General features: G+C 39.7%; 1 protein-coding gene across 1 annotated transcript; it reads right to left on the bottom strand.

Moving 5' to 3' along the window:
* Positions 1-19,413: 19,413 nt before the first annotated feature.
* LOC137578691 (uncharacterized) lies at positions 19,414-23,666 on the bottom strand. Its single transcript, XM_068292260.1, has 3 exons — positions 22,883-23,666; positions 19,510-22,666; positions 19,414-19,447 (listed from the first exon to the last, which is right to left on the bottom strand). The coding sequence occupies exons 1-3, from the start codon at positions 23,664-23,666 to the stop codon at positions 19,414-19,416; spliced, it is 3,975 nt and encodes a 1,324-aa protein (XP_068148361.1).
* Positions 23,667-25,743: the final 2,077 nt, after the last annotated feature.

Below are 25,743 nucleotides of genomic sequence, written 5' to 3'. Positions count from 1 at the left end.
ATCAGATGCTATCTGCATCAGCGAAGAGGAGCGAGTAGACAAAGCCATTGAAGGGATTCCTGTGGAGGGACACCGCATTCAAGCGCAAATTCAAGGATTCAAGTGCATTGCAGAATTACGCCGTGCATTTTCTGGCATTCAGCTACCGGTACAGCGAGCAGCAAGAGAAACTACAAAGGTGGCCGCTACGGGCAGACGTTCCAAAGAAGGTATTCGTTGCTACAACTGCAACTCGAAGGGTCACATGAGCAAGGACTGTAAGAAACCCGACAGAGTGCCAGGGTCCTGCTTCGGATGCGGTGCCTTGGATCATTGGGTGGCTACTTAGCAGTCCACTTAATAAGGAGAAGCTGGCTGAAGGATGCGACGACGTAAGATTTGTTAAGATATACTTTAAAACACCAACTAATCCTTACTTAGTTACAGCATGCTTCATAGACAGAAAATATACATTTAATTTCACTTAATCATAAATATTATGGATTAAATAAGAGTCCACTTTTGTCATATGGAAAAGTCAAGTGTTTTGTATTCAAAAATTCAATAAAAGTATTCTTTCATTTAATAGTAGTCGATAATGAGTCTATGAGCCATGAAGTAATTTTGGGAAGAGATTTTATGAAAGCTTGTAATATTAAGTTAGATTTAAATGCCTTGAAAATGGTTACACTTGAAATGAGAGAAGGCGAAAATGAACTTGGAGAGCGGTCGGAGTTTGAGTCCTTGTCATTGCAGACATGCCATACAGATTTGCAAATAGTTAGAAATGTAAATGTTGGGAGAACAGTTGATGAAATAGTTAAAACAAAAAATTGTAAGAATAGAATAGTCACGAAAGAATGTAACCCCAAAGGGGAAGACGAGGAAATTGTTAGCGAAATAGTTAAGGGGGTGATAGCGAGATGGTTAGCGAAATGGTGAATGAAATTGATAGCAAGATTGTTAGTAAAACAGAGAATGGAGATAGTAGCAAAATGGTTACGAAAAGTAGGAATGAAGCTGTTATTGAGTTGGTCAGTGAAAAATTTAGATCGGATAGAAAATGTGAAGAAAGAAAAGAAACTGCTGATGTCCAATCTCTAAGCGAAGTATAATTTGCATTATTGAATATCGAGTGTTTTAACACTGGAGTTGATTGCAAAATAGGTGAAAGATTAGATTTTAAAATCCGGAAAAAGTTTGAGCAATTGTTTGAGAGATCATATTTGGTAGCACAAAGGCCTGAATTGCCTGATGTGAAATGTGAAATGAAGCTCAACGTGGAAGGGTCGAAGGCATTCAGTTGTGCGCCTAGGAGATTGTCATATTCTGAGAAAGGGAAATTGCAGGCGATGTTAGACGGGTACTTGGAGAAGAAGGTCATTCGCCCAAGTGAGTCGGAGTATGCATCACCCATTGTGTTAGTGCCTAAGAAAGCTGGCGAGCTAAGGTTGTGCATTGACTTTAGAAGATTGAACAAAGTTTTGGTTAAAGATAACTACCCTATACCTCTGATAGACGATTTGTTAGACAAGCTTGGCGACAAACGATTTTTTTCTAAATTGGATCTAAAGGATGGCTATTTTCACGTGTTCATGGAGGAAAACTCAGTTAAATATACATCTTTCGTCACTCCGTTAGGCCAGTTTGAGTTCCTCAGGATGCCAATGGGTCTGAAAAACTCCTCATCAGTGTTTCAAAGATTTGTTAACAAAATTTTTACAGATATGATTAGAGATAATAAAGTAATAGTGTATCAAGACGATATCATGGTGGCCAGTAGAACTGCCGAAGAGCACCTGGATATACTGAAAGAAGTTTTTAGAAGGATAATCAGAAACAAGCTGGAATTGCGTATAGATAAGTGTGAGTTCTTTCAGTCCAGCATTAGATACTTGGGATTTATCATATCGGAAGAGGGAATTAGAGCCGATGACAAGGGCCTAGAGGCGGTTAAGAACTTTCCCATACCAACAAATGTTCACACAGTAAGAAGTTTCTTGGGATTGGCTTCTTATTTTCGTCGTTTTATTAGAAATTTTTCGTTAATTGCAAAACCACTCTATGACCTATTGAAAAATAATAGGGTGTTTAAATTTGGAAAGGAAGAGCTAGATTGTTTTTCGTTGCTCAAAGATAAATTAGTAGAATCGCCGGTGTTGGCAATATATAACCACAAGGACGAAGTAGAGTTGCATTGTGATGCGAGCGCGTTAGGCTTTGGGGCAATGTTAATGCAAAGGAAAGAAGACAAAAAACTGCACCCTGTTTTTTATTACTCAAAACGGACGTCTGATGTAGAATCAAAGTATAGTATATGCAGTCCGCAGGTTCAGAGTGTATTTACAGGGAAGATATTTTAAAGTACTTACAGATTGTAATTCACTGACTCTCACTCTCAATCGAATTGAATTAAACCCAAGAATTGCGAGATGGGCTCTTGAGCTACAGAATTATGATTATGAAGTAGTGCACAGGGCAGGCAAACAGATGCAACATGTAGATGCGCTTAGTAGATGTACGAACATACTTGTTGTAGATACAAATAGTTTTGAAGCATTAAGCAGTTGCCGAGCAAAATGCTCTTTGGAGTAGAGCAAAAAGGCAAAGTCGCAGATGAGTTAAGAGAAGGACTAGAGCAGTTAGGAATAGTGAATGATCAAAAAAATTTGGATACAATTAGAAAGGATGGGGAAATACATCAGAAGCAAAGCCAGAAGTACAATGAACAGCAGTATAATAGCAAAAGGGTAGCACCCACAAGATATAAGGCAGGGGATTATATTATGGTGAAGAATTTCGATTCAACTATAGGAGCGTCGAAAAAGCTCATTCCAAAACACAAAGGGCCCTATGTGATAGACAAGGTTCTCAAAAATGACCGATTTTTAATTAAGGACGTGGAAGGTTTTCAGCTAAGTCGTAACCCTTATCAAGGTGTTTGGAGTAGCCACAATATAAAACATTGGATAGGTAAAAGAAAAAGTGACTAAAAGTTATGAATTAAGCAAATGATAATAACGAAAACTGTAATAAACTTTTATGTAATGTACCTTAACTAATTTGTAGTTATAAGATTTCAACTTATTGTAACGTTAATTATGTAAGGATCAGGAGATCTTACGGTCAGGACGGCCGAGTTGTAGCAGGAGAGACGGTCACACTTGCTCTCTTGCTACTCTTCGATCCCAGTATTTTAATTGACTCTCCGAGAGAGAGGAAAGTTTAGCGGTTCTGACGTGTGAGTCAGTCATTGCTGAGCGTTGAGGAGTGTAAGACAAATATCGAGAGAACATTAATTATAACTAATAAATAATAACCAAAATAAATAATAATAAGAACGCTTAAGAAATAAAATAAACTATTATTATTCTAAAGAAACTAAAACCCGAATCTCCTAAACATTCTGGCATTGGTTAATTCATCTACCGCCCACACAGGTAACATTCTTCTTAAAAGTATGCGTTCAAATACTTTAGAGAATATCACCAGCAAGCTTATGGGACGGTATGACGATGTGCATTCTTCCGGCTTATTGGGCTTGGGGATCATATTGACTTCAGCACATTTCCACTGAGTTGGAAAGTATTCTAGTCTAAGCATAGCATTATAGATGAACGTCAGCAATCGGATGCACTTCGGTGGAAGATTTTTTAGTGTACTTCCACATATTTTGTCATACCAGGGGGATTTTTTCTTATTTGTCCTTTTTATTTCCTCTACGACTTCTGTAAATGTCGTTTGCCTTATTGGCAGGCTCATCTGACATGGAGAATCTAAAAATCGGTGTACCTCATTTACAGTATCAGGATCATTTTCTGGGTTTGGCTTAAAAACTGAACATAGGTGTTGCTTTCTAGTTGCTTTCCAGAGACTAAATTGTAGGTCACTTGTATGTGAGTCAAGGCTTTTTAGAAAGTCTGCTGTGGAGTCGTTTTTAATTTCCCATAGTTAATTGTTTAAGTCCTTAGCAGCCTTGTTGAATTTTCTATTGTCTACTGGGCTTCTTGTTGTTTGCCATATTTTCCGAAGTTTTATTTTTTTAGCTATTTGGGATATCAGGTCTAGTGGTATAAATGTTTGTCTTTTTTGGTTTTCGTTTGGTGGTGTTGCAAACATGCAACCAGCAGCATGAATTCAATTAGTAAGTGTCTCAATAGCTAAATCTACTTCGTTTCCAGTCTTTAACGAAATGTCTAGACATGTTCTGTCTTCAAGCCAGTTTTTAAACGCACTTATGTTTGTTTTTGAGTTAATGATTTTGTAGGGCTTTCCATTAAAACAAACTGTAGAACCATATTTTCTCAATAGACGTAGTCGTACAACGCTCAGTACGAACAAGTGGCCCATATGACACCAGGCCCGGGCCTGTTACGAATGACCCTAAGTAAAGTTAATGTTAGAACCTCTACCCACTCCGACCTAAGGGCATAGGCGTATTACATATATAAACATAAATAAAACTAAAGAAATAGAAAATATTAAATGTAATGAGATAATAGGTTACATATAAAAAGAAAACAGGATAGGTTAAAATAAAGATGATTACAACTAATTACGAGCGAGGAAGGACAAGATCGCAGTTTTTATACCCGGAAGCGATGTTTCGGAACCGATAACGTGCCAAAGTCTGTTGTAGTCACTACATAGTATACGAAAAGGTTCATGCAGAGAAAAGTTAGTTGTACAAGTGGGATGGATAAGCGGTGTGAAATTGCGGGTCCTTCTAGATGGAACAGAAATGTTAATTTGGCTCAACAGCTCGAAAGAGTCAATCTCACCATTCAAAAGTTTGTAAAGAAAAGTTACACCAAGCATTGTTTTACGATTAGTTAAAGAAGGAAGGTTAATTAACAGAATTCGACTAGAATAAGATAGAAGTTGTACAGTTGGATCCCAGCGCAAATCACGAAAGGCAAAAACTGTTTTTGTACAGATTCTAATTTGTTTTGATAAAACTCATATTGAGGAGACCAAACACGAGATCCATATTCTTATATGGGGCGGACTAAAGAAGTAAAAACTATTTTGGTAGTATATGGATCCTTGAACTCCTTCGACCAGCGCTTTATAAAGCCAAGAACACTTTTAGCCCTACTAACAGTAGTCGATATATGCTGATTAAAACTAAGTTTGTGGTCGATTAAGATCCCTAAATCTTTTACAACCAAGGAAGTATTTTTAATTTTTTCTAACGGGAAATTATTTAAAAAGTAACTCGTTAATTGGGGAGAACCTCGATAAAAAGACATAACTTTGCACTTAGAACAGTTTAGAGATAACAAGTTAGTCCTACACCACCCCTGAAAAGCATTCAGATCAGCTTGCAAGGTATGACATGAGAGAGAGTCTACGATGCGATTAGCGATTTTTACATCATCGGCATACATAAGAACTCTGGAATTTAAAAGAACGGTGGGGAGATCATTAATAAAAATGGTAAATATTAATGGGCCAAGGTGACTGCCCTGTGGGACTCCTGATTCAACACAAATTATCTTAGAAAGAGAGGACCTAAAAAGAACCCTCTGCCTCTTATTGCCAACTAAATTCATCTTATGTAATAGTAAGGCATGGTTTACCGAATCGAAAGCGTTACTGAAATCCGTATATATAACATCAGTTTGCATTTGTTTCTTAAAACCTTGGATTACAAAAGATGTAAACTGTGAAAGGTTAGTTGTGGTAGACCTATTCTTGACAAACCCATGCTGGTATGGCGAAAATATAGATTTACATAAATGCTGTATTTGAGAGGTCATAATTTTCTTAAACAGTTTAGGTATCGCTGACAATTTAGAAATTCCTCTGTAATTAGTGACGTCGGATTTATTGCCACATTTGTGAAGAGGTAAAATAAACGAATCCTTCCATATAGTTGGAAACTTGGACAGTGTAACGGACAACTCAAAAAGCTTAAGTAAAGGCGAGCACAATGATTCCGCACAGAACTTTGCGAACTTTGCGTTATAATAGGATTGAGAATACAGTTGGATTTCGTTATAGGATATGGTTATATCTGACTAGAGTTGTACTTAGTAGATATGTACGTAGTCGAGAAGAAGTTAGCAAATAAATTAAAAATAGATTGATCAGAAGAGGCCGAATCATTATTAAAAACTGCAAACGATGGAAGGGAGATAGAATTTCGCTTTGAGTTCACGAAACTATAGAACTCTTTAGGATTTTCGGAGAATTGCAACTTGAAACGTTGTAAGTAATTATTATAGCAATTAGAATTAGAAACAATAAAATTCGATTTAGCAACCAAGAAACGAGACAGATCCGATGATAGACCCGTGACTTTATATTTTTTGTAATACCTAGACTTAAGATTCTTCAGTTTTGACAGCCCCCGCGTAAACCATGGTAATTTTTGCGTCACCACACTAAGGGTACACAGTCGTTAAAGATCGAGTCAACAGTGGTATAAAATAAAGAAATGGCGGAATTCATATCCGTACAAGTGTATAAATTAGTCCAATCGGTATTAAGAAAGGCATTGTTTAGTGCGACAAAGTCAGTCTTCCGAAAACATCGGGTGCGTACCATAGGAGATGGGCTCGCGGCTGGGAAACTCAATAGATAACTCTAAATGTGGATGATAACTATCCTCTGGTAACACCATTGGACTAGTTCTAGATACTTCACATAAGCTAGGATCAGAAGTAAAAATCAGATCCAGAAATCTGCCAGGCGTATTAGAAATCGAATTCAGCTGGGCCAACGAAAGCTCAAGCAGACCATCAATAAAATCATGACACCCAGAGGGCAGCAACGTTTTGCTACCATTAACTGTTGACCAAGTCGTAGTGGGCAGGTTAAAGTCCCCAAGGACAATTGATAAGTCTCTGTCAGAAAGTAGTTCAAGTATAAATTTAATAGAATCTAAGTGTAGAAAATATGTTGGCCATTCCAACAAAAATGGAAAAACGAGTAAAAGATACCTTAACGCATATAAATTCGATAGAACTTGAGACAGGTATTGTTATCAGACCCGATGAAAGGGCGGAATCTACAGCAATAAGAACTCCACCACCCCTACGATCAGTACGATCACGTCTAAAAATATTGAATTTAGAGGGTAGTAGGTAGGTAGGTAGTAGGTAGTAGGGTAGGTTTTAACCAAGTCTCAGTAAAGGCAATTAGGTCAAAATCAAAAGCCAGACTATCTACAAAGTTTTTAAGTAAGTTTAGTATTAAGGCCTCTGACATTCTGATAGCCGACAGAAAAGGAAGTTGTTAGTTTTTTGATAGAGTAGAAGAAGGAACAGATAAGGAAGGAATAGATGAGGAAGGAGTGGGAATAGATGAGGAAGAAAGAGGAATAGATGGTGAATGAATCCTTTCTTTTTCCTTTCCTTTCTTTTTCTGGATGTAAACTTCTTCACAATTAAGCTTTTCGGCCAGAAGCTAGAACTGCAGATACAGTCAAAGAACTCAATTGGAACACTGATTTTAAAAGATGAAATTTCTCTAGAATATGAAAATTTGAACTTTTCTATTGATATATTGGAGACATTCAGTTTAGCCCGAATGTGTGCCATGACATCATCCGATGTAGCATCAGAGAGAAGTCTCGAAACAAAAATGTGTTTTTTATTTGGCACTCCCACCAATGGTTTCGGCATTGCAGGTATTGCATCAGCTACCGCATTAATTGTAGCATCAGTTGGAACAAGTGGCACTCCGGCACTACTATCACTAGAATCCCTATCGGCAAAATCCATCGGTGTAGATTCTTGCCCAGACAAACGGACACTACAGACATAGTCTGCGGAATTGGAGTTGGCATTGGTTGAGAGGGGGTCGGAACCGATATAGATGTGGAGACCGGCAAACACAAGGACAAATCAGAAGTCTGTTCTCCTGCCTTCTTACGCTTTTGAGACTCAGTCAGTAGCGTTAAACTACTAAACTGTGACTCGGCAGCTTTAAACTCTTGCGAGAGTTTCATCTTCCAAGATACGGCATGAAAGATCCTTTACCCTGCATGTAAAGCCGGCGCACTTAACATGTACTGTAGTTTTACACAACCAACAGTAAATAAAACTATTCAGGGGTGAGGCGGGCTGCAAACAATTTTTAACCGAACAGACAGGCATTATGAGTTAATTGGATGAATTAGTAACCAAACAAATAAATATGAGATATGTATTGGTATTAAAATATATAACTTACTCTGAGGTCCAGAAAAAATAAGAAAGCGATATATTGAGTGTGCACTAGGGTTAAAAGATTAAGAGAGCACTATAAAGTCTAAATTACAGACACACAACAGACTGCAGTAAAAGCGCAAATAACGGCAAGGAAAACGAAAAAAATTAAAGAGCGCGAGCTAGAAATCACAAAAACAAAAACACTGCAACAAGAACTCACAGAAATTACAAGACAACAACAAATGAGCGTTGCTTGTGATTTACAAGAAAGAAAAAAAGGTGGGAAAGAGAGAAAGAAAAGAAAAAAAAAACCAACAAAGGTTTTAACAGAATTAAGGTTGTTAAAAACTATTAACACAAACACACAAAAACGCAAACGAGTGATATTGTGCAAGTTAGATTTAATATTATAATTATAATTTTCGATCGCGATGCCGATAAAACAAAATAAAAAAAATTATAAAATCAGTTAAAACGCGGGAGCTTAAAAAATACATGTCCGTCTTCCACAAGAGCGTTGATGTATATGTAACAATAATTGGTGAATGATCGGAGCTCAGATCGAAATTCTCGTCTATTTGAAAGTGGTTATGCTGAAGTCCAGCGTAAACAATGAAATCTAGTAAATCTGGAATTTTTCTAGTATCAGTTGGCCAGTACGTAGGCTTTCCGGTAGACAGGGTTAAGTAATTGTTGGTAGTTATGCATTTGTACAGTTCAGCACATTTTGGATTTACAAGTCTAGATCCCCACCATGGATGCTTGGCATTATAGTCACCTCCCGCAATAAATTGTCTACCAAGTCCTTGAAAAAGTGTGTTAAAGTCATCAAGTGTGTCTAGTGTTTGGTATTTAAGTGTGTTTTTTACAATAACCGCACTTCCACCGTGTGCTCTTCCAGATGGATGATTAGCTTGGATAATGTCATAACCATTAATGGTTATATGATTTGTTTTGGTAAAATGCCTTTCAGAAATCAGTAATATGTCAATGTTGTTGGTTTTAATAATTAAAGTTATTTCATTGCGATGGTTGGAAAGCCCATTGGCATTCCATATTGCTATACGGTTTATTTGCATAATTTGTTTACGAGCAGCATTATCATGTTTAGTAGATTGGTGGTTAGTTCCGACGGTTTCACTAATAGTTGTTCAATCCTGTCTAATGCTGACTTTTCTTGTTCTGCAGTATCACCTCGTAGGGCTTGCATATAAGTTGGTTGAGTCGAATGTATATTTTCGTGGTTTGTTGGCATATCGTAGGAGAATGATTTTGTTCTCGGTCGATCAGGAGTAACATATGTTGCTGGTCTACTATTGGGTACGCTGAGCTTGTTTTTTGTAATTGCTTGGTGTACTCTGCAGCCTTTATAGCTAGCAGCATGATTCTCATTGCAATTAGAACACCTAACACCTAAAACTTTTATTGCAGTAAGATTTAGTGTGCCAGTATTCTTGGCATCGGTTGCATTGAATTATGTCTCGTATTTTATTTGGTGGTTCTATTGTAACTATGGGGTTATTAATATGTTTAATATTTTAGATTTCAGCGTTGTTTTTGTTTGGCTCTAGGTCTATGAAGAACATTGGCAATGGCTCCTTCGTGATACGGCTTATAATGTTGTGAATACATCTGACTAAATGCCCTTGCAACTCTAGCTCGTGCTTTATTGTTGTTTTCTTGACAAGATTGGAGAGTTTTCTTTCTTATGCTTAGATGCGCGTGGAATAATTGGCACAATAAGACATGTTATCTGCTGCTTAGCAACAGCGAAGTTGCAAATTGCAGTTCTATTTTGTTTCAAAACAGGTGCTGTAGTTTCCAGAAATTTCCTTTAGCGCTTGTTTCTCTAAAACTCTATGAGAGTTTGATGCGAACTGAGTGATCAAATTATGAAACTAGAAATTTTATTCAATAGATATGGCAGACTCCATACGAAAAGTTGCAAAACTAAGTTAAAATGTATGCAAATTAGTTTCCGAATGTTTGGTTTAGGTTTGGATAAGATAAGGGATTGATTGAAAAAGAGTTTTAAACCGAAATTACATTTAATCTAATAATTTGGTTATGCATTCATTTGATTTGATATCCATAGTTATATTTTGTATTTCCATTTCATTATAAGTATTTGTTTTATCAGAACCAGCGACATTCCTTTAAAGTTTAAACATTTGCGGTTTTCTCTGACATTTTATATCTATTCTTTTGGGGATTGCACTTTTATATTTTTCAAATTAGTTAGATGAGTATTGAAAATTATGTAATGATGAGAGACTTTGACAGGTTTTAGCTGTAAACATTTTGAAACCTTTAAAGCTGGTTCCAGACATACATACATACATATGTTATGTAAGATATGTATTTCCAATTGTTTGAAATTCGATTTTTCTTCGTCTTAAAGTCGCTTTCGGAATGTCATTTTCATGTCTGACCTACAAAATGACTGACCTTTATTCAAAACATTCTCAATAAACAAATGGAATTTCCATCATTAAACATTTATCAATATGGCAGGACAAAAACAAAAACAAAGTGAGAAAATTAAAATAAATGAAACGAATTTCCACACATTGTTTTTCTTCGATAACACATAGAAACTATAAACTATTTCCAATCAACGACTTTTAATTTTATATACAATAAGTACAACCAAATATATAGGATTCATCAATAAAAAATTTCAAATATAACCTAAAATGCTGCAAATAAGAAGAGAATTAAAAGATTGAATTGGTCGACGACTGCACTGAACTAACAATGCTCTTTACTTTTGTCGTAAATAACTGCTTGTAAAATTATAATTAGGGAAAAGGGTCCGTAAAGTGTGCTAAGGTTTTAATGCCAATTCCTCTAAGAATACGTCTCATTCTGATTCATAAAACTTTTTATTCGCAAGAAGTGAAGCCAGTTCTACTCTAGCCAAGAAAAAGTCGTTTTTAAATGATTTCGCTATGTTATAATTGTCTGATCGGTACAAATCGATAAGGAATCGAAGAAGAACATATCTATGTATATATGTATATATCTTTTGCAAATTGGATATTGTTTGCATATTTTGTGGACTGCAAACACCTGGTCAATATAAATATACTCTTTAACGTTCTTCTATAATGTATTACACTTATATAGAATTCTTTTTGTTTTCTTGTTGCTGTTTTGTTTACTGCATTTAAATATACATCAAAAAAAACTAAATGGGAACAAAAACCGAAAAACGGACTTGCACACAGACACACACACATAGAAAACATTTTGAAGAGAAAATGAAATCAATTATTCATGCATTTTTAGAGCGGTCAAAAAGTAATTAATATGTAAGCGTTGGTTGTGGGGATTCTCCTCTGCACCTGCTCCTCTTGCACAGCCTTCTCATCCTCATCTTTCGCCACTCTTCCCCACCCCACACTGGCTGTCAAGGCAGACATTTTTCATTAAATTTATACATGTAGGAAATTGAGTGTCAGGCAGGCATAATCATTGCAATCGTTTGGTACCTGGTGAGCGAGACAGAACGACACGCAGCGGCGGTACCTATCTGGTCGACTCACACCCAAATTTGTCGCTAAGTCCATTATAATAATATGTATTCTTAATACAAAGAAACATTGTTAATAAAAAAAGTTTAAATAAGGAAATCACATCCTTAAATAATATTGAAATAAATAACTAGAATATTCCAATCCTACAAACTGGGGGCTCAATCGAGATTTCTGGCATTAGACAATTAGTGAAAATCGTGTGTGTGTGTGTGTGTGTGTGAAGTTCGCAAATAAACAGAAAATTGTTAAAATTGCATGCATTAACGTGTAATATATATACAAAATCAAGGTTGTTGGCGAACGAATTTCACAAAAAGCAACCACTACAAGTTCAAAGAGTAGTGGAAGTTGGCGTGACTGTACGAGAGGCGACGAGTGAACGGTGAGACGGCGAGCGGTCGGAAAAAGTCGGCGGATGCAGTGGAAGCAGATAGACAGAGAGCACGAAGTTGGTGATAACGAGTGTTCACTGTGGAAACAGACAGATGGAGAGAACAGACAGCGGACACGAAGTTGATGCTAATTATTGGTCACTGTGGAAGCAGACAGACGGAGAGAGCAGACAGTGGACACGAAGTTGATGATAATTAGTAGTCACTGTGGAAGCAGACAGACGGAGATAGCAGACAGCGGACACGAAGTTGATAAAAATTAGTGGTCACTGTGGAAACAGACAGATGGATAGAACAGACAGCGGACACGAAGTTGATGATAATTATTGGTCACTGTGGAAGCAGACAGACGAAGAGAGCAGACAGAGGGCACGAAGTTGATGATAACCAGTGTTCACTGTGGAAGCAGACAGACGGAGAGAGCAGGCAGAGAGCACGAAGTTGGTGATGACTAGTGTTTACTGTGAAACCAGACAGATGGAGAGAGCAGACAGCGGACACGAAGTTTATGATAATTAGTGGTCACTGTGGAAGCAGACAGACGGAGAGAGCAGACAGCGGACACGAAGTTGATGATAATTAGTAGTCACTGTGGAAGCAGACAGACGGAGAGAACAGACAGCGAACACGAAGTTGATGATAAAAAGTGTTCAATGTGGAAGCAGACAGACGGAGAGAGCAGACAGAGAACACGAAGTTGGTGATAACGAGTGTTCACTGTGGAAACGGAAAACCAAAAGAGAACAGAAAGCCGACAACAAAAACCGTTACAAATGCAGAAGACCAAACGAGAAGGCAGCGGACACGAAGTTGAGACAATTGGTGTGGAAGCAGACAAAGAGAGATCACGAGAACGAGTGGAAAACAGACGAGTGAGTAGCGACAGCAGAGTGAATGGCAACAGAGAACATCTATAAGAAGGCCGAGTGAGTTGCTACAGAGATATTGAGTGGCTCCATAGAGCCACTATAGTTGGGTGAGCAGTTTATTGTCTTGAGTGTGAGTTACTTTACTTGCACAACGAAACCAGACCGGTGGCAAAAATATTGACGAAATTGATGCGATCTGCAGAGAGCACATTTCTAAGAATCGTCTGAATTAAACCATAACCTAACACAATTTGACCTACATTAACATAGTGTGTAAATCTTGTTAAGTCGTAACAAATTTGATTGATTGATACTAACTATATATTAATATACCAATCGTGTTAAGCAATATAACTGTAAATGAGTGAAATCAATCGTGGTGAGATTTTAACTTTGCGTATTGAGGAGTTGCGCACTAAATTGAGAGAGTTAGGGCTAGAGACTACAGGCCTTAAAGCAGAGCTGCAAACGCGTCTACTCGCTCACTACGATCTAATAGAAACTGAGAATGAGAAGTTCCGAACACAGATGGGCAAAGGTCATGGTTCACACTATAAGATGTGGAGGGAAGCGTTTCCGAATTTTGCGGTTTAGGTTCGATTGATGTTGTACAATGGATTAGGGAGCTAGAAGACAGTGGAGTCAGTTACAGCTTTTTGTGTATGCAAAACAATTGTTAAAGGGAGCTGCATTATCGTTTATACGTAGTAAGAGAGATATTTGTAGTTGGGAGTACCTGAAAGTAGCTTTGAAAAACGAATTTAGAGTAAAGATTTCATCGGCAGAAGTTCATAGAAGACTGGGCAATAGACAGTTAAAGAGAGGTGAGAACTTGTATGAGTTTTTGTATTCGTTAATGGAAATCGCAAAGCCGATCGATTTGGATGACGAAAGTTTAATCGAGTATTTCGTAGAAGGTATACCAGACAGTATCAGGCCAGAACAGTGAATGCGTTGAAAGTTCAATTAGGGACCTACTTAAAATGCTATGATCCTAGAAAGTCGTCAAAGAAAACAACATTGGAGTCATCTTTTCACAAGCAAGGTAGAGATAATAGAGAGAAAAATTTGAAAACAAAAGGTGATCGCAAATGTTTTAAGTGTGGTGATCCTTCACACATGATGAGAGACTGTAACAAGAAAACGTTTACTTGTTTTAAATGTGGCAAAACAGGCCATCGTTCGTTTGAATGTAAAGATAAAGATACCACCAAAGTTGAAAGCACCAATGTTGTATATGATAAGTTAATACAAGTGTTTAAGAATAAACATCGTGTTCATCTGAAGCGGCTTCACCAAATCAGATGCACTAGAGAAAACATAATAAAATTGTACCTTTGTCACAAACAACGAATCTAGCATATGACTAGAATTACAATCAGCCACACACATTGTAGAAAAACACTTGTAATTCTAAACTAACCCAAAATATCACAACGGCAGGATGTCAAGTGGCCAAAGCCGTGCCCAAAATAATAATAATTTTCAACCCCCGAAATCTTGGGTTTGAGTCTCATTAGAATAAGATATTTTAAGAACAATTGTTACCTCCTAGAGCCTAAGATTCCCTATATAAACTCCATACTTTTGTTAATAAAATCAGTTCATATTTTGAATTTAACGAATGAAGATTGGGTTATTTTCCTTCTCTCCGGAATTCATTTTGGTCCTTCGAGAAAAAGGAACTCTGTAGTTTTCCCCCACCAGTGCACACTGGGCTGAATTGCCAAATAAGTGGCATAAAGTCGAATAACTCATATATCGAGCTGAAACTTGGTATATTTGATAAGAATAGCACTCTAAATATTGAAACAACCCCAGTAGCCCATATAAGGCAACAATGCGTATACGTGATCACAAAGGAAAGTGTAAAAACTATATAAAGTACAAAAATTTTAATATTTTTTATATTTTAGTGATAGTAATATAATATTTATTATGATTAAATTCTTACTTAAAGACAGGTCTTAGTTACTAACAATTTTAGAAAAGTTCATTTTTTAATTGTTTTCCACATCTAATTCAAACGCATATGGATTTATATCCTCTATTTCTGAGTCGGAGTCATTATGAAAACTGTAATCATTATCTAAAGACTGAACATTTATTGGAAAATTATAATGTGGTGTTTCTAAAAGTTCAATGACATCTCGCGGAAGGGGGTTTTTAATGTCGAGCTGCCCTTTTCTTAATGGATTAGCTTCCTGGACATTTCGGTAGCTTGGATATATGTCACAATTATGCTGTTTGCTTATTTGACGAATTTCATTGTATAATCGTTTGCTTATCGAGTTTTCCAGCAAAAATTCCAAAGCTTCATTTATTGTTAAAGGTATTGGTTTTGCAATACCGAATTTTCTTATAGCTTCAGTTGCATCACATTCAGAATTGCTAAAATTTTTAAGCACAGATGCAGTGTTACTTTCATTTGATTTTCTGGCTGCCATTGTAGCAGCATGAATCAAAAGTTTGCTGTCGTTCTTATTGTTCATTGCAACATGGGCAGCTAGTTTTCTTTTAAGACGGGGCCCAGCTTCATCATAATTTAGCTTTGGTCTACCCAATTGAAGACTGTCCGTATCATCTTTATTGTCCAATCCAATTTTAAAGCTCATTGATAGCCACTGTGAATGTTTTATTCGGAATGTGCGCATATTTCTGCTGCACTTTTGTAAATTCGAAGTAATGTATATTTCAAAGGTTTTAACATTCTTTTTAATTTCACTAATGCTTTCATTGGTTAGCGAACATTCCGTCAATTGGCCAAATATCCAGTTTGCAAGAACGACAGAGTTGCGGTCGCTGTCAATCCATACGTCCAGCAGCGTTGAATGACAGAACTCAATGTGATCTACAAGTTCAGAATACCGCCAAAGCCGCAAAAAGCCGCAAACAAGATTATTACTAACTTTTTATACACACTCTCTACTTTGTTTTCACATACATTACATATCCCATAAACACACAGAAGGTAAGTTTTTACTCCACAGAAGACGAACACATTTGTTTAATTTTCTATCTTTTTGGACAATACAAAACAGTACAGATATATAAAATATAATAAATTTGAACACCAAATTGTTGTGTTTTATACATTCTACATAGCTTGCCAAGCGCTCAAAGTAAATAAAAATTTCCCGCCAATTTTGTCGCAGGCATCAGCTGACTAATCACCTGACTTTGAAGCTTGATCAGAATGACAGGGTTGCATGTTTGGTAAAAGCTATCATCGATTTTTCCTATTTAGGGACTCTAGTTTGAATATACATAATTAGAATTATTATTTGCTTCCACAAAATTTTATACTTTATGCCACTTATTTGGCAATTCAGCCCAGTGTGCAGTGGTAAGAGACTCAGAGCGTGAATCAGCTCCTTAAGAATTTGAGATCTTATGCAAGTGTAAATGCTAAGACCAGCTAAAGGTAGCAAAATAAGAAAGAACTCTGTAGTTTTCCCCCACCAGTGGTAAGAGACAGAGTATAAAATAAAAGCAAAATATTATTGCTTAATAAATTAAAAGTGCGTGCGTTCGAATTTAAAGGCACTTTGGCTAGCGGAGCAACTGTAGTAATTTCGGCGGCGGAGGTTTTTGTGTGTGGCGTATTCGAAGCCCTAATATCGAAAGTTAAAAAAAACATCCTCGCCTATATATACACTATAGGCGGTTACAAGTCGACTGGCAACAAGAAGCAGATCAACGAGGCAGTTGCAAGTCGGCAACAAGAAGCAGATGAACGACGCATTTGCAAGGCAACAGGATAGTTGCAAGAGGCTATTGAAGAACAAGGAAATCTGGTGCGCTGACCGGCACCGGTACCGCCTGAGCCCATAGGCCCTGGACATCAGCAGCTGACAACGAGCGTGAAAGGCAGGCCGTCTTTTACGCCTTCGAGGGAGCATCAGCGTGCCAAACGGCGACGACCAGCTGATGCGGGAAAAAAGAAAAAAGCAGTTGCAGGTTAGAAATAAAAAATAATAATATACATCCATATATGTATTCTAAGATACAAATTGTGAAATTGAGCGGAGCCTTATCTGCCCGATAGCAGCATGGCCTATAAAGCTATGCAAAACATTAGGTAGGAAGATCACTGCGATGATCGAGTAGGGAAGTTAAAAAATAATACCCAAAATTGGTGATAAAAAAAGTATATAACAATATTTTTAAGCAAGTTGCCCGTTAAAGAGTCAAGTCCAAAAAGTAAATATATACAAAAAAGTGAAAATTTTCCATATACTTAAGTAAATACATATTAACAAAAATAAATAAATATATTGTCACATACATATACAGACACCATATAAAATGTTCCCCTACCAAAATCGAAAAATTGTTACCGAAGCAGCACGAGTTGCATAAAAGGGTAAAGAAGATAGAAGAAATAGACGCTAGTAAGTTCATTAGCAAAGTTCTTAATGAAGTAAGAGACATACAGAAGCAATGGATTAGTTACAATAACCAAATGCTAGAGAGTGGAGCAACCGAACATATCTATTTTACAGATGGAAAATATGAGGAAGGCTTAAATATGATTAATAGATTAATAGCCAAAGGAGAAGCAATCAGGCAGGGCACTGTTGATTCGGAAAACATTGAAGCAGATGCAACGATGTTAGAGAATTTTGAAGACAGCAGCGGAGAGTCGCGGGGAAACGCGACCTCCAGTAATGAGAATGCTAAGGTTAGCCAGGAGAAATTGCAAGAAAAGGTTCGTCAGCTGCAGGAATATTTGGACATGGTGAGCAAAGACTTTCGTACGATAGACAATAGAACAGGTGAAATGTATGTTAAAAAAAAATAAAATTATTGTTCAGGAAGGTACAGATGTGCCAAGCTTATTCAGTTGAGTTTATAGGTAACGATACGTTTAAAGAGGTCATAGAAGAATTAGAGTTCGACTGTTGAGTTTGGCGCTAAGGTTCGATGTTTTAGCGGGCCCACAAGAAACACTTCACTTTTCACGTGATACTTCATTTATTTCTTCCACGTGCTTATGCTAATGGTAGGCTAAGTGGGTGTGTGTATGGTGAGCGAGCGAGTCGGTAGTTGAGCCGCTATAAATTAATCGCCCTTACTCGCGGTTGTAACCAAACTGTTCTGTCCGCCGCTTAGTAACAAGCATAGAACCTAACATGTAAGCTTAAAGCGCAAGATGCAACGGTTAATTTCCCAGCACGTAGGCTGGCGCTTAAGTATAAGTATGAAAATGAAAGAGAATGAGTGATATGGGTTAACCCATTGGTGGCTGCGTCGGGTCTGCTGGGCAGTTAGTGGATTTCGGCGGCAACATTCCCCCCCAGTAAAGCTGCTCTCTTCATGGGGTTGCTTTGCTCCATTACAGCCGACGTCTAATACAGCTACTTTAGCCACGGGCCGTTGAAGAGTCCCATTGGCGGTTCTGATGATCACTCGACGCACCTGGTTGTCTCTGGCCAGGATTGTTTGCTCGACTATACCTTTTGGCCATCTATTTCGGGGCAGAGTCTCGTCCAATATTACAACGACGTCTCCAGCTGCTATTGGTGGTCTCTTCGTAAACCATTTTCCTCGCCTGGCTAAATCTGGAACGTATTCGCGTACCCATCGTCGCCAGAATTGATCGGCGAATTCTTGAACAGCTTGCCACATGTGCTGTACGGTGTGTGTGGTTTTGAAGACTGGTTTATAGCCGCTTGCTGATCCTAGTAGTAGATGGTTAGGGGTGATAGCCTCGTCGTCTTTGCTGTCCAGAGAGACAAAAGTAAGGGGTCTGGAGTTTAGGATAAATTCCACTTCCCATAGTGCACTTTGTAGGCCTTCACTGGTGAATTTTCTCGCTGGGCAGATTGCGTAGAGTACAGTCTTGACGGAACGAACAAGTCGCTCCCATGCTCCCCCCATATGAGGAGCGGCTGGTGGATTAAATTTCCATTTGATGTCATCGAACGCCGGTTGCACGGCGTTGAAGTTGATCGTCTGCGCTTTGTCACAGATAATCTTTTCGGCAGCTTTGAAGTTAGTGCCATTGTCGCTGTAAATTTCTCTTGGGGTCCCGCGCCGATTGATGAAGTTTTGGATGCACATTATGCACGATGCAGTGTCCAGAGAGCACGCCAGTTCTATATGCACCGCCCGTATGGTTAGGCAGGTGAAAATAACTCCCCATCTTTTTCGCTTCGCCGTCCTACAGCGACCAAGAAGGGCCCGAAGTAGTCGATACCGACGTAAGTGAAGGGACGTTGGTAGGCAGCCAGCCTGGCAATGGGCAAGGGAGCCATTTGCGGTGGATCAGGCATGGCGCTCTCATTTTTACAGCGTTGGCAAGACTTCCGCATGCCTTTGTATAAGACTCGTAGGCGTGGTATGTAAAACATGCCGCGAATCCTGTTAATACACGTCTCATGGGATGTGTGGTGCATTTCCTGATGATACCAGTTCACTATGAGCCGAGTAATGTGGTGCCCATATGGGAGCAGTATTTGGTTTTGGCCGTTTAGGTTTTCTGCTCGCCCTCGGGTACGTAGGAGCTGGTTTTCGTCTAGGAAGATATTCAAACATATGAGTTTAGAATTTGTTTTTAAAGGTTTACCTCTCGTTAAATTTCTTGCGAATTTCTGGGTTGAATTCAGATGACTGCGCATGCCGCAGTAGGAGTGTGCGTGCCTGCTGAATCATCTCGTAAGACACCTCTGTAGGTGGCGATGCCTTTGTTTGTTTTGCTTTCAGTTTCTCAATATAGAGAATAAAACGCGCTAAAGCTCGATATAGCCTGCGCCAGTCGGAAAAATATTCCGCGTTAAGTTTTAGCTCCATCGGCGCATTGTCGATGAAGAGTATGTTGTGCCTGACTTCAGCATTGTTTGGTGGCCCCAAATCATCGCATTTTGGCCACTCGTGTTGATCCTGCAGCAAATAGTCTGGACCGTGTAGCCAAGTTTCATGTTTATTGGCGTTGTGTGTTTTAGTAGCAAGATCTGCAGGGTTAAGGTTGGTTGGAACCCAGTTCCATTGGCTAACGTTTGTGAATACCAGTATTTCGCCAACGCGGTGCATGACGAATTGCTGAAACTTTCGTGGATCCATACGAAGCCATTTGAGAACAGTCTTTGAGTCGGACCAATAACAACTCGAATTAATTGACAAACTTGGATTTCGTTGGATTCGGTTACTCAGCTTTGCTCCGATCACTGCGGCCTGCAGTTCCATCCTTGGTATAGATAGTGGACTCAACGGTGCCACTTTCGCCTTGGAGGCCACGAAGCTGAGGTAGGTTCTTTTCCCCTGGCGTATCCGAAGGTAGCAGACTGCTGCGTATGCCAATTCGCTGGCGTCAACGAACGTGTGTAACTGGACATCATGGACTTGATCGCTGCTGTCGAAGTAACATCTCGGGATGGTCAATCCGGCGATTGTTGTAAGGATCCGTTTCCATCGTATCCATTTGGGTAACAATGCGTCGGGCAAACCAGTGTCCCAGCCAATGCCGCTTCTCCAGACTTCTTGCAGTAGGATTTTGAGCTCTATTGTAAAGCATGAGATGAAGCCGAGTGGGTCGTACATTGACATAAGTACTTGCAAGAGCTCGCGTTTGGTTGGTGTTTTGTCGCTGTCCAAAACGTTGCGCTTCAACCTGGCGAACTTGCAGATGAATGTGAATACGTCGGAGTTCGGCACCCAGTATAAGCCGAGTACCTTTTCCGTGGCGGTAATTTCGACAGCTTCGGGGAGTAGCGAAGCGCTCTTTAGTATTCGAAGGACCTCCTTTGAGTTCGAAGACCAATTGCGTATGTGGAAACCACCTGCTGCATGGATATCTCTGACTTGAGTTGCGATGTTTCCGACCTCCACGTAGTCGTCGCCACTGTATATAAAATCATCCACGTAGTGGTAGTCCTTCACGGCTTGTGCTGCTTGAGGGTACTGTTGGCAGAATCGATCTGCATTTTTGTCGCGAATAAAGTGTGCAATGCAGGGTGCGCAATTGATTCCGAAAGTAAGCGCTTCCATAACATAGACGTTAGGCTCTTGCCTCTCGGATTTGCTGTCGAACCACAGAAACCTTTGCGCATGGGTGTCTGCTGGTTTCACTCGGATCTGGTGGAACATCTCGGCAATATCGCCACAGATCGCCACTCGTCCCACTCGGAATGAGAGCAAGAGGTCAAACAGGGAGTTGAGGAGATCTGGGCCACTCCAGATGTAGTCATTCAGGGCCTTGCCGCCAGATTGGGCGGCTGCGTCCCATACAAGCCGGACCTTCTCTGGTTTATTTGGATTTTTAGTTATGAAGGTTGGTAGATACCATGTCCGTCTGTTTGGTGCAGCTATTTCCTCCGGCGTCAGCATGCGAGCATAGCCCTTTTCGACGAGGTTCTCGATTTGCTTGGTGATTTGCTCCTTCAACTGTGGTTGTCGGGAAAATTGCTTTTGTAGGCATTTAAGCCGTTTTAGTGCGTTTGCGTAGCTATCAGGTAATGAAACTTCAGGGTCTTTCCACATTAGGCCGACCTCGTACCTGCCATTCTTAAGGGAGGTAGTAGATTCAAGTCTGGTTAAAGCTTGAGTTTCTTCTGGTGATGATAGCGGTTTTGCTGTGGTAGCGTCTAATGAGAACGCTTGTTTGATGATCTCATGTAGCTTAGCGTCTGCGTCCCTGCATCCACACATGTGAACGCTCACATTAGCTCTAGTGGCCCTTGATCGCGTGGAGCTTTGTAGTGCCCATCCCAGTCGCGTCTTTGACGCTATTGGTTGGTGCCATGCCCCCTCTTTGATTTTAAGGGGTACGGCGAGGTTCCAGTTATTTGTGCCGATTAGGATGCTTGGGCGTGCGTTGGTGTATGATGCTATCGGTAGTCCCGCTAGGTGGGGGAATTCTTTGGCGAGAGCCCTTATGTCGATAGACTGTACAGGTAGATCCAGGTTATCTACACTGTGAACCTCTTCCAAGTAGAATTGATTGCCATTATGTGGATTGGCAACCGTAAGCGTGACACGTTCCGATGCATTTTCTTCGCGTGTTGTATCGTTGGTCCATTTTAGGCACAGTGGATCTGGAACGCCTTTTAAGCCGAGCTGCTTAAAGACCTTGTTGTCGATGAGTGTTAGTGCCGATCCCTCATCTAGAAATGCAAAAGTGTTAGTGACTTTCGTTTTATTGATGATTTGTATTGGAATGACACGGAAATATGTTGAGCCAGACTCTCTGGATCGCTGGGTGTGCTTGCCGTCCGGCGTATGCACGTTGGTGACCATAGCTGGCCTGTTTGGGCTGCTGGATTTCGCAGCCTCTTGTATTGGCTGCATCTCGTGGATCAATGGGTGATGTTTGCTTCGGCAGCCTCGTATGCCGCAAACCTTCTCACGTTGGCACTTTTGGTGATGACGGTTTAGGCATTGTTGGCAGAGCTTGTGATTTTTCAGAAAAGAAATCTTTTGTTGATGTGGCGTGGCTTTGAACGATGGGCAGCTGTGTATTTTGTGCCCAGGTTCGTTACATACGACGCACGTAATTTCCTTGACCTGCTCTTCAGGTGCCTCTGTGTGATGATTTAGGCTTCCGCTCTTCTTATGGTAAAGCGGTGATGTTACCTGGCTTGCTGCTTCAGCTATGTCGTAGATCCATTTGCTAAAAGATTCCATTGATGGTATCTTAGTGTCTTTGGGAAACATTGCCCACTGCAGCTTCAGTTGTGTGGGGAGTTTCTCTAGTAGCTCTTGTACGAGCATTGGGTTCTGCATGTAACCTGTGAGTCCACATGCTTCCATCGTTGAGTAGATGTTTCGTACACACAGTGCGTATTCGATAAGTGGTTCAAGCTTATCTTTTATTGCGGGTAGTTGCCGCGTTTTTTCCAGTAAGTTGTGCAAAATATGCTCTGGCCGACCGAAACACATACGTAATGTTTGTATGATTTCAGGGACCATTGCGGGTAAAAGGAGTTTGGATTGAACTAACTCACGTGCTTTTCCCTTTAGGCTAGCTTGCAGCCGCATAAAATTTTCTGCATTCGTATACCCAGCGATTTCCGTACTTGTCTGAAAACTACTGTAGAATAGAGGCCAGTTCTGAGGATTGCCATCAAATGTTGGAAGCTCTTTCGGTATCGCTTGACGGGCTGCAAGTTGTGCCGCGCTTGGCATTGCTGTGTTTAGGTCTACGTCCATTCGCACTTTATTTTCTGGATAGTACGATGCAGCCCTGTTTTGAGTATTCGTAAAATTCCAGGGTGCCATCGGCGTAGCACTTAGGTGCGGTTGTTCGCGTGTCGTAGCACGCGTGTTGTTTGAGGTTAGGAACGGCAGCTGCGGTGCCTCGTGATCGTAATGCCACGTGTCACGCACAGCTGAGTGTGTGACTATCGCTTTTTGTTTGGCAGAAGTAAAAATAGGAACAGCTGTCCTAGCTGTGTCCTGGAATATTTTTGGAGGGCATAGTCCAAAGTCCCGATCCGGTTCTTGTAGCGGCCCCGTTGGTTTTGCTGGTGACGAAGTAGCCTGAGGTTCGCCTGCTCGTGTGGTATTTCCGAGGTTCTGCAATGCGTTGCTCAATATGGTTGTGATGACTTCCGTTGACACGTTGACGCAGTCGCAGTTCCAGCTGTTCTCAGATTTCTCGTCTATTACTCCAGCGCAGTCGAAATGATACCAGGAACAGCATCGATTGCATTGCACCATGCGGTCACTGTCTTCCTGCATGCATTTCTTGCAATGATATATTCCACTTGATAAGTCTTTTGTTGCCATGGTTTACCAATGAGTTTAGTTACGTGACCTATGTAGGTCGTAAACGGTTGACCGTTGAGGTTATGTATGTATCACAATTTAGTGATTGGTTATGCAATCATCGAGGTTAACCTCTATATGATTTACTTGTAGAACCGTGGGTTGACCCGTCGAGTTGAGTTAAATAATTAACTTTTTCGGTTCCTTTAGTGGTTTACCACTGTTAGATTAATATATAGAATTAATCTGTAGAATTAACTTATGGAATTAATTCATGGCCTATAGTTTATAGAATTAATTATAGAATTAATTCCTGGCGTAATTTATAGAATTGTTGAGTTTGGCGCTAAGGTTCGATGTTTTAGCGGGCCCACAAGAAACACTTCACTTTTCACGTGATACTTCATTTATTTCTTCCACGTGCTTATGCTAATGGTAGGCTAAGTGGGTGTGTGTATGGTGAGCGAGCGAGTCGGTAGTTGAGCCGCTATAAATTAATCGCCCTTACTCGCGGTTGTAACCAAACTGTTCTGTCCGCCGCTTAGTAACAAGCATAGAACCTAACATGTAAGCTTAAAGCGCAAGATGCAACGGTTAATTTCCCAGCACGTAGGCTGGCGCTTAAGTATAAGTATGAAAATGAAAGAGAATGAGTGATATGGGTTAACCCATTGGTGGCTGCGTCGGGTCTGCTGGGCAGTTAGTGGATTTCGGCGGCAACATCGACCTTCAGAATACCTTGGTAGCATTAGAAGAAAAAAATAAACGATCAGAAAAATTTGAAAGTTGAGAATGTTACCGTTAGAGGCGAACTACCGGTGTTGCCAAAGATTCAGGTACCCACATTTTCTGGAGAACCTAGAGAGTGGGACCTGTTTGTAGAATTATTTACGGAGTTAATTGAAAAAAGAGAAGACTTAAGTCTTGCTCTTAAGTTCAATTATTTAAAATCCGAGTTAAAGGGCGAAGCAAGGAGCATGGTAGCTCATCTATTGTCAGGTTCAGCTGACAATTATAGTGCCGCTTGGGAACTGTTAACCAAGCGGTATGAAAATAATCGGAGGGTGTTTTCCGAACAGTTAAATCGGATCGTTGATTTACTGATGATCAACAATGAATCCGCAAAAAGTGTAAAAGGAGTGATTGACATAATTAATGAGTCAATACACTTAATTAAAATTAAAACAAATTTATCCGATGAAGTTGACATAATATTTGCTCAACTTATACTTCGGAAATTTGATAGAGACGCTCTGCAATTATTCGAGAGTCAGATAAGAAAAACCAGGCAGATACAATTGCTATCTGATGTCATGGAATACTTAGAGCAAAGATATTGCTCGCTAAGTGCCATGAGAAAGGAAGAGAAAAACCGTTACAAAAAACGTCGGTTACGGGGTTCAAAGATAGTTGTCCGATCTGCAAAGGTCCTTGGCATAACGCACTTCTATGCTATAAGTTTAAAGCACTAACACCTAAAGAAAGGGTTGAATAGCCAAAAAAGTACAATTGTGTACACGATGCTTGAAGCATTCAAGCAACAAGAGATGCACAAATGAAATGGTTTGCTCATTGTGCAGCAAGGGACATCATACCCTTCTGCATTTTGGGGAAAAACAGGCGAAAGTAAATACTTGTGTTACAGCACAACAAAAATTGTTGGCCACAGCCCTAATACAGCCCTAAAAATAAATGGAGAGTATGAAACATTAAGAGCTCTGAATGATAGTGGTTCTCACAGCACTATTTTATCTGAAGAAGCCGCTCAAATGTTAAAATTACCAAAGATCGAGAAACAAACAGAAATTAGTGGCATATCGTCAACAAAAACTAGAACGTCTAAGTATATGGTAAATATTGAAATGAAGACGCGTGATTCTGAAATAAAACTTTTAAAGGTTGAAGCAATTGTATTACCGCAGTTAATGAAAGCCTTCCATTAAAAATAGCAAACGTGGATATGTCAAAATGGCAATCTTACGTGCTAGCTGACCCCACCTTTAATAAACCTGGTAGGGTTGATATGATAATAGGGGTAGACGTATATACCCATATTTTGAAAAGTGGAGTTGCCAAGGTGAATGGCTTGCTAGGACAG

The sequence above is a fragment of the Drosophila tropicalis genome, unplaced genomic scaffold (assembly GCF_018151085.1).
Source record: "Drosophila tropicalis isolate 14030-0801.00 unplaced genomic scaffold, ASM1815108v1 contig_640, whole genome shotgun sequence".
NCBI classification, from domain to species: Eukaryota; Metazoa; Arthropoda; class Insecta; order Diptera; family Drosophilidae; genus Drosophila; species Drosophila tropicalis.
Note: the sequence above shows the minus strand (reverse complement) of the source record. Positions and strands in the feature narration are given on the sequence as shown.

What these genes read in the sequence shown, in the direction of transcription:
- LOC137578691 (XM_068292260.1), bottom strand. Translation starts at nt 23,666, where the DNA reads ATGGCAACAAAAGACTTATCAAGTGGAATATATCATTGCAAGAAATGC. An exon ending in TAGCCTAAAGGGAAAAGCAC is followed by an intron (nt 22,667 to 22,882) that starts GTGAGTTAGTTC and finishes GTGGACTCACAG; the next exon opens with GTTACATGCAGAACCCAATG. An exon ending in CGCAAGAAATTTAACGAGAG is followed by an intron (nt 19,448 to 19,509) that starts GTAAACCTTTAA and finishes GACGAAAACCAG; the next exon opens with CTCCTACGTACCCGAGGGCG.